Source organism: Octopus bimaculoides, chromosome 23 (genome assembly GCF_046866305.1).
Source record: "Octopus bimaculoides isolate indiv1 chromosome 23, ASM4686630v1, whole genome shotgun sequence".
Lineage (NCBI taxonomy): Eukaryota > Metazoa > Mollusca > Cephalopoda > Octopoda > Octopodidae > Octopus > Octopus bimaculoides.
In genome coordinates, this window is record NC_142950.1 from 19,658,700 (window position 1) to 19,674,851 (window position 16,152).

The 16,152-nt window shown below is 37.8% G+C and overlaps 1 protein-coding gene across 4 annotated transcripts in view; it reads left to right on the forward strand.

Moving 5' to 3' along the window:
* The window catches only part of LOC106879043 (prolow-density lipoprotein receptor-related protein 1), a 315,430-nt gene that overhangs the window by 129,711 nt on the left and 169,567 nt on the right, over positions 1-16,152 (forward strand). For all 4 annotated transcript variants that reach the window (XM_089340178.1, XM_089340176.1, XM_089340175.1 and 1 more), the window contains 2 exons: positions 1,514-1,671; positions 14,875-14,974. In XM_089340178.1, coding sequence (XP_089196304.1) covers positions 1,514-1,671; positions 14,875-14,974 — 258 coding nt within the window. The remainder of the gene's footprint in view (positions 1-1,513; positions 1,672-14,874; positions 14,975-16,152) is intronic.

Genomic DNA, 16,152 nt, shown 5'->3' on the forward strand with positions numbered 1-16,152 from the left:
TTTTGGTGATGGTGACGGTGATGGTGATGGTGATGGTATTGGTACTACTATAGACATTTATGGGAGATGTGTTCACTAGTATCTTTCTCTTTTACTTGTTTCAGTCATTAGACTGTACTTATTTTTTTTTAAAGCCTGGTACTTATTCAGTAGGTCTCTTGCCAAACTGGTAAGTTACGGGGACATAAACACACCAAAACCAGTTATCAAATGGTGGTCACACACACACACACACACATATGCTGGGCTTCTTTCAGTTTCCATCTACCAAGAAGCCATGCTGTGGGACTGAACCCAGAACCATGTAGTGGTTGGCAAACTTCTTATCACACAGCCATGCCTCCACCTATATATTTTATATCCATCTGCTGAGTCAGTGGAAAGAAGCAGTACTCATGACCTTTTACAGGCTCTCTGAGACCAGTGAGATTGATACCATTAATGTTCTGCCTGAATCATTGCCAGAAAATGAGTAGGGAAGGTGTTCCAGAGATGAACGTTCTGGGAAAGAAGGATGGAATGTAGTGATTAGTATAGGGCCTGGATGGTTTGGACTTATTGAGGGCGACGAGAGTAAGATCCAGCTGGATCCAAGAAGTAGAGTCATCCAGAGTCATCATCCTGGTTATCACATTATATAGATGAAATAAAACATAAGCCCAGCCACATCCAAATGAGCAGAGGTCTTTATAGTATTCAGTTGTCAGTATTTGATATGATGACAGAGTTAGATGATACGATGACCTTGTGTTATCTCCTTTATTGTCAGCATATCATATAGACAATATAAAACTTGTCCTTTGGGCCTGTTACATTACATATCTCCTCTGTTAATTGATCTCTGGTCAGTTTTAATTCAAAAACAGAAAATACCACACAGTTTTTTTGCTATATCTTTCTCTTTTCAAGTAGCTGTTTACCTGTAGCTGCAGAAAAACAATCTTTATGTCATTATTCAAGTTATTGTGACTGAAGAAATGAGTAATGTCATATTCCTTGATAATCATAGATTTGTGTAATCACATTAATGGAAGTTAGATCACTTTAGCCCCTTGGTTGCCATATTTCTATTGAAATACATTGCCTTTGTTTCAGTTTATTTTGAAAATAAGGAATAATTTAGTAAAACAATTTTGTCATTATTAAGTTGCTGTTTGAAGCATAAATTAGCATGAAATTTTGATGGAAGAAGGTTTTAATTTAGATCACTTTAAAACAGGAAGTTTGTTTCTTAGAACTATGAATGATACAATATTTAACCCTTTTCTTTCCATATTTCTAATGAAATACACTACCTTTGTTTGAATTAACCTTGAAAATAATGATGAATTTCGTAAAATAATTTTGCCATTATTAATATACTGGTGTTGAAATTTTGAAGGACAGTTTTAAGGTAGATCACTTCAAAGAACTGGAAGTTTGTATCATAGAATGAGGGGGTAGTGCCAAGCAGGTTGTTGTGGAAAGGGTTAAAGCTTGCTACATTGCTCAAAAGCCATTTTTTTTATTTCAGTTCCAAAAGACGAAGAAGCAACACTGTTATACACAAACACGAATAACGTACAACATATCAGCTTGTCTGCCAACACAAGCGGGGACACTCTGTTCAGTGTCGAAGGTCATGCTGTTGAAACAATGGACTTCAATCACAGAAATTCATCATTCTGCTGGGTCAGTGAAGCTTCTTTCTTATATCCCCCCCCAACCCAATAATGATGCATTATATATATTTTTATACTCATGTATAATATGTAATATATAATATTATAATACTGTTGTGCATTAGTTTATACAGATATGTAGGTAGAGTACTGCAGGAAAGGGATTGTAAAGCAGAACCTTTAAGCTGAACCAATCAGGAGAGCTAGAGGTAGACCAAGAGCGAGACAGTTGGATAATAACTTTAGTCTCAGTTGATTATGCTTGGGAGTCCAGTGGGAAAGTATAAACGACAGTTTCTTCTGATAAAACGTATGGATGGGGAACCTGAAAACACCCCAACAACAGCAGAAATGGATGTATATATAATACAGACACAAGAGCACACAATGTAAGGGCAGAGTGTGTGAACAGTTAGATTGAGCAACTTAATTTGTTATTACTTTATTTTATCAACAAGGTACAAAGTTAACCTTATTGGGATTTGATCTCAGAATTTTGAGGGGCATAGCAAAATACCACAAGACATTTTATCTCCTTATTCTGCCATTCTGCTGCCCTCAACCACATTTTAACAATTGCTTCTAACACATAAGTATTATACCAGAAATCATTAGGATGGACATTAGCAAATTAGTACTGTATTTTATGAACCTTGGCAGTATTGAAACAAATAGCATGAGGCTTATTGTCCAATGCTGTAACAGTTCTGCTGATTCACCACCCTTTTATAATTTCTAATTTAGGTAGAATATCTTAAATATTGTAGGGAAGGGGAATGGTCAGTTATATCAACTACAATTCTTGACTGGTGCCTATTTGATAAAAGACAACATGGGGTTTGAATTCAGAATGTAAAAGGAAGTGGTCAAATCCCTTAAGGTGTTTTGTCTGACACTCTACAGTTTCTGTCATTCCCTGCTAACCATTCTTGGTTGGTAAATGGCTAACAACACAGCAAGGTAATGAATTTAAGACATCATAAGAATCAATCATGTTCCTTCTTTTCTATCTTTTGAGTTCAGATAACAGTCACAAAGTCAACTAATATCATGGATGGAATCAATTGAATTTACTATTTTCACCTTTGTGTTCTGCAGTATTTTCTTTTTTACCTCAAGAAGGGACTAATAATAATAGCAACACTATGTAACCCCATTCTTGTCCTTGGGTAGCAACTGCTATTTCCTATTTGCTTACCCATAGAAAATATGAAAAATGGCTAATATTTCCTTCAAACTTTACTTTTGTTACATTTATTCAAACCCCAAAGAATTCCTCTCAACACATAATTATGATGCTCTCCCACTACTTCTGCTCATGATCAGAGATGCACATATTGTCAGCCACTAAGGGACATGCTCAAGTGGTTAAGGTCAAGCAACTGACAAGCATATTTATGGTATTGAACAGAATTATTTACTATAACAATATTTCTACTTCAGCAATTCGGTGCTGAATCCATCAGAAATGTAATGGGAAATAGGTCAGTTTCCAAACATTGATGTCCAGGTCACAAAAGCAAAGTTTGAAAGAAATAGTCATTTCCTTTGATTTGTAGATAGAAGCAAATAGGAAATAACACTTACTGACCAAAGACAAACAAAAAAAGTTAGTTACACAGTGGAATAATTCTTTCTGCTATAGGTCTAATGAAATTTTGATGGAAAGGTTTAACTGATTACATTGACCCCAGTACTTGACTATTTTATTTTGCTGACCTTGAAAAAATGAAAGGCATAGTAGACCTTAGTGACATTTGAACTCTTGAAGTTAAGCAGGAAAAAATGTCGATAAGCATATTATGGGTGCAGTAATGATTCTACCAGCTTTCCACCTAATAATAAAAATAATATGCCTTTCTACTAATTGCACAAATCCTGAAATTTTGCGGGAGGGACCTAGTCGACTGCATCAACGCCAGTGCTGCACTGGTACTTATTTTATCGACCTCAAAAGGATAAAAAGCAAAGTCAACCATGGCGAAATTTGAACTTAGAACATGAAGAGTTGGAAGAAATGCTGCTAAGTGTGCTAAAGATTCTGCCAGCTTGCTGCTTATAATAATAATAATAATCTATATATATAAAAATGAGTGTGTGTCTGTCTGTCTGTCTGTCTGTGTGAATCCCTAAAACTCGAGAACTACGCAACCAATTTCATTCAAATTTTACACATGCCTTACTTAGGGTTCCAGTTGTGTTTTAGTCAAAAAAAATTTTTAACTTCTTCCAGAGTTCGAGCCCACAGCAACATAATATCTCCTCCACTATTTAAGTATTACGTGTCAAAAGTGAAACAAAAACACTCATGTCAAATATTTTCACTTTAAAAATGAAACTATTCTACTAACTGAAACAATCACATTTCGATACTGTAATGACAGATACTTTCAGACAGAGAGAGAAAGAGACAGAGAGAGAAAAAGAGAAAGAGAGAGAGAGAGAAAGAGAGAGAGAGAAAGAGAGAGAGAGAAAGAGAGAGAGAGAGAGAGATGTATATGTATACATATAGATGTATATGTACACGTTATTCCACTAACTGAAACAATCACATTTCGATACTTTCAGAGAGAGAGAAAGAGAGAGAAAGAGATGTATATGTATACATATACATGTATATGTACACGTATATGCATAGATATATATATAGATAGATATAGATCTATATGCATACATGTATATGTATACACATGTGTAGATGTATACACATGTGTAGATGTATATATATATAGATGTACATGTAATATGTACACATATATACATATATATACATGCATACAGATATCTATACATATATACACCCATCACGCACAAACACGTGCACACAAACACACACATTAGTCATTTGTTTTCTTATCCAAAACTACGTCAAAAGTACTGAACGGATCTTTATGAAATTTGGAAATTATATTCTATGTATAACGGCCATAACTCCCATGAAAATTCATATATTTTTGATGTTGATGAAATTTTAACCCGAACATAACAGATGAGCATTATTTGTAATTCAACGGTACAACAGTGTAAGACTACCCTTTCAGATATACTTTCATTGTGATTTCTGCAATGTGGTGCATAAATTGTCAAGTAAATGAGACGCATCTTTGCCTCCACTGATTCACTTGCAAAGTGTTGAGTAAAATTATTTCGTTGCAGACCTCCTTTGGGTCTTTTTATTATCACTACGACACACATAGTCCCCAGTTGGTAACATTGATTTCAAGGCCCTCCTAGATGAGAGACTGGCATTCCACTTAATGTCTGTGTTCCATGCTGGCATGGATTGGAGAGTTATTAATGTAGAAATATGGTATCGTAGCTACTAACAGTTGAGGGTTGCGTAGTCTAGACGGCATTTTTAGATTTCATTATTCTCTTTAACCCGGGCAAAGTCGGGTATTTCTGCTAGTAATAATAATAAAATTCTTTCTCTATTGGCCCCAAGGGCCGAACACAAAAACATATAAGGACAATACAAGACAAGGGACAAGTGGGCTTTATAACAGAAAACATGTAATCAATAAAAACAAAATTCCCCAATAGGGGCGAGTTCCACCCAGTGCCAACCAGGCACCCCACACATCCTGATCACCCTGACTGCCAAAGGCACGCCAGCTAGGTACCCCTCTTCCCCTCAACTGCTTTGGCTTATAGACAAATATTCAGAGTAGGCCCCTTCACACAAGCCATTTTCATAACATCCACCCACCTTTTAACAAATTTACTGGGAGGCAGTATTTCCTTCTTTATTTTCACTTTCCTTTTCGAGTGGAACTTGAAAAGGTCGATGAGGGCTTGGCTGAAGAGGAAAGTGTTTGTCTTCAGTCCTTTCAGTCTCGTCCATCATACTACATTTTTTGTTATAGCAACCAAGCAGAGGAAAGCTACCTTTCCCTCCTAGCCAAACGAAGGCAGTGATGTGATCCTCACAATGGACTCAGCTGATAACCGGATCCATCCTACATGTGACAACACCTGTTCAACAAAGTTCCATAGTTCAGTAATGCACAGACACTGGATGAGTGCATACAGGACAGTTTCATTGCCCTGCGCACACCTCAGACATAACCACCTGACAGTGCTTCCATGTTTGTAGAGCCTGTCTCGACTCAGCAAAGCTCCTCAGCAGCACTGCTGGGCCAGGGATTTCTGGAAGTTATCCATAGGCCCTGGCCCGAAAGTCCTCTGGAAAAGATCAGTTAGTTGATCCCCTTCAACACCCAGTGTTTCCCCAACTATGTCGTCACTCTTTCCCTCCACTAATCCCCTAAAAAACTCTATGGTGGAACTTCCACTAAACTCATTGCCTGGCTGGCAGAAAGCTGTGAGTGCTTGCTAATACTTCAGGTGCCAAGTGCCCTTTCTTTGTCTGCACTTGAACAAGGACTGTAGCTCTGTCAATGAGATGAGCTGCAGGAAGTCCCAATTGAGGGATGGTGACTACACCTGCTCACTGGTAAGGAAACACTGATGTCGCAGCCTCAGTGCATGTCTGCGCATCATTAACCACAGCATGTCCAGTCCTCTACTCAGCAGATGGACCAAGCAGAATACATCCCATCTAGAGAAAGCAGAAGAGCAAGCGCTCCAACTTTATCAGGCACGAAGTGGGGCAAGGGATGATGGTCAGGCGGTACTGATGTATGCATTTGCCATCTCCGCCCAACCCTACAGGGACAGCTTCCTCTCTGCCTATTTCTGGGTGAGATTGGCTACCCTGCTTGTCACCTTCCCCCCAAATCTTGTCCACCTGGAGGTCTGGACCAAATCAGACCCTGAGCAATTTAACCAGTCCTTCTGTCCAGTGCCCTACAACGCTGTTGGTTGCCATGGACCTGCCTTTCCAGGTGCTCAGCTGCAGGCCCACTGACTTCTCCTGGTTGATCTTTGCCCCTGTCACTGCTTTGTACTCCCTTAGAGCAGTACTGACCACCTCGATTTCCAAGGTGTCCGACACTGTTATAGTGACGTCATCTGCATAAGCCAATAAGAACCTTCCGCATCCTAGATCATGTGGCATGCCCCTCGAAGCATCCAGCTTCAACAGAACTGGCTCAAGAGCTAGTACATAAAGAAGAGGTGAGAGTGGGCATCCTTGACAGACTGAACAAGCAATGCTAAATGATTCCAATAGCTGGCCATTTATTTTGACCACTGAACAGATGTCACTGTGCATTGCAGCAATCCAGCCTCTGAAAATGCAACCAAAACCCACTGCTATTAAAACAGCCTCCAAGTATTGGTGGTCGACCCTATCAAAAGCTTTCGACTGGCCCAAATTGATCTGGGTCTCACCCATGCCAGGTTCCTTACCCACCCTCTCTATGATGTAGTGTATGAGGTGGAGGTTGTCGTGGACAGTTCTGTATGGGATAGCGCATGTCTGTGTATCACCAACCAACTTATTAATGTCAGGCACCAACCTCTTGGATAACACTTTGGCCAAAATCTTATTGGCATTCAGCAGAGTTATAGGCCTGAAACTATCAATTGTGTCCCCCTTGTTTGGGTCTTTCCTCAACAGCACCACCACTCCATGGCTCACAGCACTAGGAATTCTCCCATTCTGCCGCCAGTTGTCATAGACATCTGTCAAAAGACCACTGAACAAGTCTGGCATATGAAAATAAAGCTTGAAGGGTAGACCATCGCACTCCAGAGACTTCTCTCTTGCGCAAGCCTTCATCGCATCCTCAGCTGTTAGCATTTCACAGAACTCCACATACCTGGCTGAGAGGCACGGCATGCCACTGCGATAGGAGGTGAAATCCACCACTGTCCCAAAACCACCATGCGCCCCATAGAGTTTGGCAAAGTACCGCTGAAATTCTGCACACATCTGCTTGGATTCAGTTATCATGCACCCATCAAAATTCACCAAAGACCTAATTGGTGCTTTGTTTCCACAAAGTGCCTCTGTCAGCTGGACCCATTGAACAACTTTCATCCCCTCCCATCTCAGTGCATGCACCCTAGCTCTGACAACACAACCTTCATGCTTGGCATTAAAGAATTGATCAAGGACCAATCTCACTGCCAGTACATTGGTCGCTATGCCTTTCTTAAGTGCCTCTTCCTAACTAGGTCTCCTACTTTCTTAGATTCCTCTAACACTAGTTCCTTACTAAAACCTACTGCCTCTACTATAATAGCCCTTTTCAGGGCTATTCACCAACAGCTGTTGATGATTGTGCCTGCCAACTCTTGGTGGACTAACTTGCTAACCCAGTCTCTGAAAGCTTGGCTTGCCAGGAAGGACATATTCAGCTTCCAGTATCCGGCGCCCTGTCTATGGATCCTATCTATGTCAACCGTACAGATCACAAATTTATGGTCTGTGTAACCAATGGTGTTGAAACGTGGACAACTTATACTATTTCTATCTACAGGCTTACAAAATACTCTATCTAGATATGATCTGAAAGACTTGATGCAATTCACCCATGTCCACACTGGTGCATTCGGGAAATCCAGTTGGCACCTGTCAGCCAACTGGAAGCGATTGAGCAGGTTTGTGAGGCTTTTACTCCCCCCTTCTCCTGTCAGCTAACCCCACCCTATCCAGGCATGCATCCAAGATGGCGTTTCAGTTACCCAGTAACATTAAAGAGTGTGACATCTCGCCTCCAAACATCTTAAGAAATCTGGCTGCCCTGCCCCCATGGGGTGTAAACAGTGACTAATTAAAAGACACCACCTTCACTGTTGCTCACAACCAGGACCACCAACTTACCCTCTGGGTTGAGGAAGATCATCCGAACTTCGAGATTCAGGATTTTCCTAAACAGCATTGCCACCACGCCTCCCATTCTAGGTTGACTAAGAGATGCATAGATCTCATAATTGTCAAAAATGGGCGCAAGATCATGTGGGTCAGAAATTCTGGTCTCACTGACTGCTATCACATCCAGACCTAGTGACCTTGCTTCCAGAGCAATCTTAGGCTGTGAATATTTATGCATTTCACTATTGCCATGACAGCTCAAAAGGGTTGAGGAAAAGAAAAAAAAGCAGGGTTACTTACCTTCCTGGAATTGTTGGCAGTCCAGTAGCCCGGGCTCTGGATCTGATTCCTCTGGAAAATCAGGTAAAAGCCTCTTAGTGGCACGAACGTTTGGCTGTGAGAGCCACCAAAGTTTTGTTGGATCTCCTCAAGAGCACATAATTCAGTGTTTCCTCATTGGTGACTGTGAGCTTTCTTTTGTCAGGTGGCCACGTGTGGTTGTGAGTGCATGGGTGGATTTGGTTGGGGTAGTGGTGGTTGTGGAGATGGTAGTGCTGGTGTAGTTTTTGTTGTGTCTATGTTCGATGTGTTGGGAGGTTTCTGCATTTTTGGGTGTAGGCTCTTTTATTTTCTGTTTCCTTTACCCTTTTCGTTTTTTTACTTTCTGGGGTTCTTCCTCATCTTCACTACTGGATGAATAGTGGCTAGTGTCTGTATGTTCTGTATCAGGGAGGGTGGGTGTGTCTGTGACAGTGTGAGTGTATGCTTGAGAGAGGGGGTGAGGGGGGTGTGGTTTGACAGATACCCTGTGTGGTTTTCCCCATTGTATGGGGTTCACGTGCCTCTGTTGTTGTTGATCTTGCCTTGGTGGGATTTGATCTCAGAATATATGCTGTCCAACTCTCTATTGATTCTGCTAATCTAAATACTGAGGCATTATTCAGTAAAGCTGCATTACCTATGATTTGGGTCTATCATTGCAACTAGTAAAATCTTGTTTGCACAGTTGTATCAGATAAGTTGACACAACCAGCTCTACATTATTTACATTTGACAGATATTTTTCCTCATTTTGTTTGTTGTTAACACAACGTTTCGGCTGATATACCCTCCAGCCTTCATCAAATGTCTTGGGGAAATTTCGAACCTGGGTTCTCGTTCCTAAGGTATTTTTTGATGTTGTTATTATTATTATTATTATTATTATTATTATTATTCGGGTCACTGCTTGGAATCGAACTTGGAATCTTGGGGTTAGGAGCCCATGCTCTTAACCATTACACCATATGGCAACCTGAATAATAATAATAATAATAATAATAATAATAATAATAATAATAACATCGGAAAATACCTTAGGAATTAGAACCCAGGTTTGAAATTTCCTCAAGACCCCTGATGAAGGCTGGAGGGTATATCAGCCAAAACGTGTTAACAACAAACAAGATGAGGACAAATATCCGTCAAATGTAAATAATGTACATAATTCCTCATCTCTTAAATATAGAACTGTACAACCAGCTCTTACGTGTTATGTCATGTTGACCCATTAAAACTGAACTCATTGATTTTATACTCAATAAAACTGTTACCTACTACTATTTCTTGCCTGTTCTAGGACACATTTTCACATCCTATTCCATAGTGTCTTTTTATCTTTATCTCTGTTTCTTTATCACTGAGCAGTGATAAGTTTCTTTGCCACTCCTTTATCTCTGTAACCACCTGTCTCTTTGTGTCTATTTTTATCTATCATTATTACCATATATCTGGTTTTTCCCCATATCTCTAATTCTAGATGTGATTTATATTCCTGTCAGTCTGTTTGTCTGTCTGTCTGTTTCTTTCTACCTGTCTATCTATCTGTTTGTCTCTCTATCTATCTATCTATCTATCTATCTGTCTGTCTGTCTGTCTGTCTGTCTGTCTGTCTGCTTGTCTGTCTGTCTGTCTATCTGTTTGTCTGTCTATCTATCTATCTGTCTGTCTGTCTGTCTATCTGTGTGTCTGTCTATCTAGCTGTCTGTCTGTCTGTCTATCTATCTATCCTGCCAATCTCACTCTGTGTATCACTATTTGTCACTTGGTATCTATATCTCACACTCTCTCTAGCTTTGTTTTCTTTAATTTTATAGTCAGTGAGGGAAGGGCAGTGTTCCTGAACCTTTATAGGGTCTGTAGGGGATGGAGGGAGGAAGATAACCCCCAAACCAGAGACCCATGATGCCAGGTTGTGATGTTATTTAACCAGACAAGAGATTTTCTTATCCAACCAGGTCATGGCTGGGTTTGAACTCTGAATGCAATGAGCCAGAACAAATACAACAAGGTATTTTATCTAACACTCTGCCAGTTCCATCAGTCCACCATCTTAAATTGGTGCTTTATCAACCCTAGAAGGTTGAAGTGAAAAAACAAAAAGCCAGAATAAATACTGCAAGGCACTTTGTCTTATGTTTTAACATCTTTGTCAGTGTGTCAACTATTATTTATCTCTATGTATCTCTCACTCCAACTATCATTGTCTCTCCCTTCATGTCAGTATCTCTCTTTTTCTCTCACTGTCTCTCTTGCTCTGTGACTCTCTCGACCAGATTATCAGATACTATTTCCACCACTGGTTACAATGTGCTTCCAATTTTGTCTGGATTGCATCATTCTTTTCCATCTTGACCCAAATTGCTCGTCTTTCCATCATCGTGGAGGCCTTCCAAGTGGCATTTTCCAATTTCTTGGATACCACTTAGCAACTGCATGGGTCCACCTGTTGTCTGTGAGTTGTGCAACATCTGGCCCAATGGAACTTGTGCAATCACATCATTCACTCTGCTATGTCTCTCATGTTTTCTCAATTCAAATGTGCTCTCTTAGTGATGTTCCTTGCATGGATCTTTCCATGACCCTTTGCAATAGTTAAGTAGAATTCAGGGGTCAAAGTGTAGGAAGTTAGTAAGCTTCACGCATTTATGTGGCTAGTACAGGTCACAAAAAGTGGACATTATACGATTAAAAATATATTTATTAACCTTGTTGCTTGCACACTTCTTCCATATCAAAGTTAAAATGATTTTCGATAAGCTGACGGTCTCCATACAACTCACAGTTATAACTATAAAAACTGTTAAGAATGCAAATAAAAATCAAAAGAAGTAGGGAATGGAATAGAAAAAGCATGAACTATGACTATTTCATAGCAAAGTGAAACTGTTTACACAAGTAGTAACTAACCCAAAGCCATCTTGACTAAACTTCAGCTCCTGTTACCTCTGTGTTTATATTGCCACTTGGCAATCATCTATATATATATCAAGATGAGAATGTCTGTCTGTCTGTGTGAATCCCTAAAACTTAAGAACTACACAACCAATTCCATTCAAATTTTACACATGCCTTACTTAGGGTCCATGTAGTGTCATAAGCCAAAAACATTTTTAACTTCTTGCCTAGTGCATGTCAAAAATGAAACAGTAACATCTCTCTATTGTAATGTCAGATATTTTCACTTGAATAGTTTCACTTTAATACTGAAACTATTAAAGTGAAACGATTATCTCACATATATACAGGCATACATACAAATATACATACATACATATATAATATATATATGTATATATATATATATATATATATATATATATATATATATATATATATATATATATATATATTATGTGTGTGTATATATATATATATATATATATATATATGTGTGTGTGTGTGTGTGTGTGTGTGTGTGTGTGTGTACATCTGCACAAATGTATATATATAGATGTGTATATATATATATATATATATATATATATATATATATATATATATATACATGTATATGTATACATATATATGTATAGATATATAGGTGTATATGTATATATATATAGATATGTACACATATATACATGCATACATATATACACCCATACACACACACATATACAGAGGTGCAGGTGTGGCTGTGTGGTAAAAAACTTGGTTCCAAAACACATAGTCCTGGGTTCAGTCCCACTGTGTGGTGACTTGGCATGTGTCTTCTGCTATAGCCTCAGACCAACCAAAGCCTTGAGTGGATTTTGTAGACAGAAACTGAAAGAAATCAATTGTATATATATGTATGTATATATGTAAGTGTATGTGTGTGTCTTTGTCTCTGTGTTTCTCCTTCATCACTACTTCACAACTGCTGTTTGTTTATTTACATCCCCATAACTTACTGGTTTGACAAGAAGAAACTGATAGAATAAGTACCAGGCTTATCAAAATAAAAAAAGCACTAGGCAGTGTCTCATATTTTTGTTTGCCCACTCAGTTGTATCTATCAATCTCTCTTTGTGTGTGTGTGTATGTGTGTGTGTATAATACACACACACATACATGTATGTATACGTGCATATTCATATCTATTATATATAAGTCAATGTCTTTGTGTGTGTTCGTGTGTTACTTATACATTCAAAAACTACTACACCGATCCTAGCGAAATTTGGAACACAAAATCCAAGCCTAGGAAGAAGGGTAATGCTGTGTGTTTCATACAATTTCGTGGACAAAAATTACTGAATGGATCCTTATGATATTTGGAACTTAGATTCAATGCATAAGGCAGGTATAATGCAGTATGTTTGGTTTGAATTAAAGGCGGCAGAACCCCCATGAAAATTCATAAATTTTAGATGTTGATGAAATTTCGACCATGGGTAATTGACACACATCAAGAAGTATTCTCAAAGTTTCCACTTCTCATGAGGATTCTAAGACCCCCTAATGGGGGACTTAACTCCCAAATTTTAGTCATTTTTTAATGATCCAAAACTAGGTCAAAAGTACTGAATGGATCTTTATGAAATTTGGAAATTATATTCTATGCATAAGGGCCATAACCCCCATGAAAATTCATATATTTTTGCTCTTGATGAAATTTTAACCATAGATATTAGACACAAATGAAGTAATATTTCTAAAATTTCATCTTCTTAGAAGTTAGAAAGACCCCTTCATGGGGACTTAACACCCACAATTTAGTCATTTTATCTAAACAAAGACGAATACAGTTGTACTCTTGGAAGCTGTAGCGTCACCCGAGCATAAAAGATGAGCGTTATTTGTAATTCAATGGTACAAAAGTGTAAGAGTTTGCTTAGAGATGTACTTAGATTGTGATTTCTGCAATGTGGTGCATAAATTGTTAAGTAAATGAGAGGCATCTTTGCCTCCACTGATTCAGTTGCAAAGTGTTCAGTAAAGTTATGTGGTTGCAGACCTCCTTTGCGTCTTTTTATTATCACTGGGTCACACATAGTCCCCCAATGATAACATTGATTTCAAGGCCTTCCCAGATGAGTGACTGGTTATTGAAAGACATTTAGAGATTATAAATTTATTCTGTCCAGTTACCTATTGGTATAGTGGTCATTTACAAACTCCAGAGGTGACACTTTCATTTCTCCTTAGCCCTCACGTCACACAGTTGTTAATGTTTATTTCAGTTGGGTCACACCCTCCCAATTGCTATAGATCCATAATGCATCTTACAGCTGTGCCTGTCACCTGTATGGTGAGGAATTCTACATTGGGGAGTAGTAACGACTAGGGTAGGGTAGCTGACTGCTTATTGTGATCATTCGTCTTTTGATTTCCAGTGAACATACATATATTTCCTAACTCAAAGAAATTCGAACAATACATATAAGACCCAAGTTAAAAAGATTCTCAACAATTCAACTTCTCTGGTTGACATTAAGACACCCACCCCCAATAGGAGCCTTAACTCCCACATTTTAGAGCTCCATGACCTCCATTTTTCAGGAGCCAAATCCTTTTAACAGGTTCCATAAGACTGGAATTTTGGAATCTGTGCATAAAGATCAGTAGTATGGGATACATGTGTCATGATTAAAATTTTTTTAGGGTGTGTAAAGAAGGAAAGAACCCTCATCTGCAAATTTGATGAAATTTGAATCATAGGTATTCTAGTTCATTACAGAAAATATAACGGAAAAGTCTAATTCTTCAATTGAATGTAACATGGGCAATGCCGGGTATCTCTGCTAATATATGTTAAAGATGTGATTTTCACCATTCTTACTCTTCTGGATTTCTTGAAATTCTTCCCAGTGATATTTGGATTTACTTGTCATACATGAAGAATTACTTTGGATGTTTATTCTACTTGCATTTTTTGGTGTTTGATTGTTGGATATAGTTAACCAAATTCATTTAACACTAGATATCTGCCTGGATTTATTAATCCATTTTATATATTTGTACATCTGTACACATATCTTTGTATTTCTATCCATGTTGTATTTCTTTAGCTATCTCTCTTTTTCTCTAACTATCTCTATGTATGTCTGTATATCTCTATGTTACTGTCTCTGTCCCTATCTATCCCTATAAAGGAAATACTAGAAGTGAGACACTCCTCAAGTCAACCATCTCTACCATTTTGTAATGAATATACATATTCATATCCCATGTTTTTTGTTTCAGATCACCAACTTCCCAGGTAAAACAGACCAACAGCTACAATGTGCGAGTATTAATGATACATCTGACACCTGGATTCTTGAAACAGAATTTAAACTGAAAGGTATATTTTATACACAACAATCAGCTGTGGTAGTGAGTAATTTCATTCAAAAGTATTGATACATACATACATACATACGTATATATATATATATATATATATATATATATATATATATATATATATATGTATGTATGTATCAAACACTTTATATATATATGTATATTTATATATATATATATGTATGTGTGTGTGTGTATATATAAATATGTATATACATATATATATATATATATATATATATATATATATATATATAAATTTATATAAATTAATTTTTTGTTAGTTTATATTAAAGTTAAAGTTATTTATTTTACATTTATAATTTTAGTTTAACATAAAACTTCGTTTAAATTGTATTTTAAACGAAAGATTCGTTTAGATAAAATTTGCATTTAATATTTCTGTTAGTTTATATTCTAATAAAAAAAAATGGAAGCAGAACATAACAGGGGACAACAAAACACTCGGATAGTTAGACTAAACAAAAAAATTACAGGAAAAAACAAGGGCAGGTTATTCGGACCTTTCAATCTTCAGTCAAGTACCAGATTGTCTTTGCAGTTTTGGCCGGTTACTTTTGAGAGTGCTCTAATCTGGCCAGCCCCAAGAAAATCTAAGCTAGGAGCTCTAGTTTCTATGGAAGAAAGCAAGCAAATGTATATGAAAACAAGGACAAAAAAAAAAAAATGGTACATGATTACAAATACAAACAACAGGTGTCTTTCAACTAAGAGTCAATTAAATTAAGCTGGTGTGTGTGGAAGTGAAGCCTCATGGCAGGAACATAGAAGATTATCATCATGGGAAGGAATATAAGAGATACTACACGGATGGCAGTTGAACCAAGAAAGAAAGATAGATCAGGCTTGGCCGAACACCGGTCATGTGGAAGGAGAGGAGAGAGGTAGGGGGTAGAAGGATCAAAGAATTTGGGAGGGACGAGAAGAAAGGTAAGGGACAGAGTGAGGTAAAGGATGAGGGAAAGTGATGAGAATCTAAGGAAGGCCAAAAATGTGAGAGAGGGTGGGAGCAAGTAAAGGAGAAGTGGCAGGAACAAAGAAAGTGTGAAGGGGGCTAAAGAAAAGAGTAAAACATTCGTACAGAACTTAGATATATATGTACTTAAATACAGGAGACTGAAAGTGTACGTACACCACTATATATATATATATATA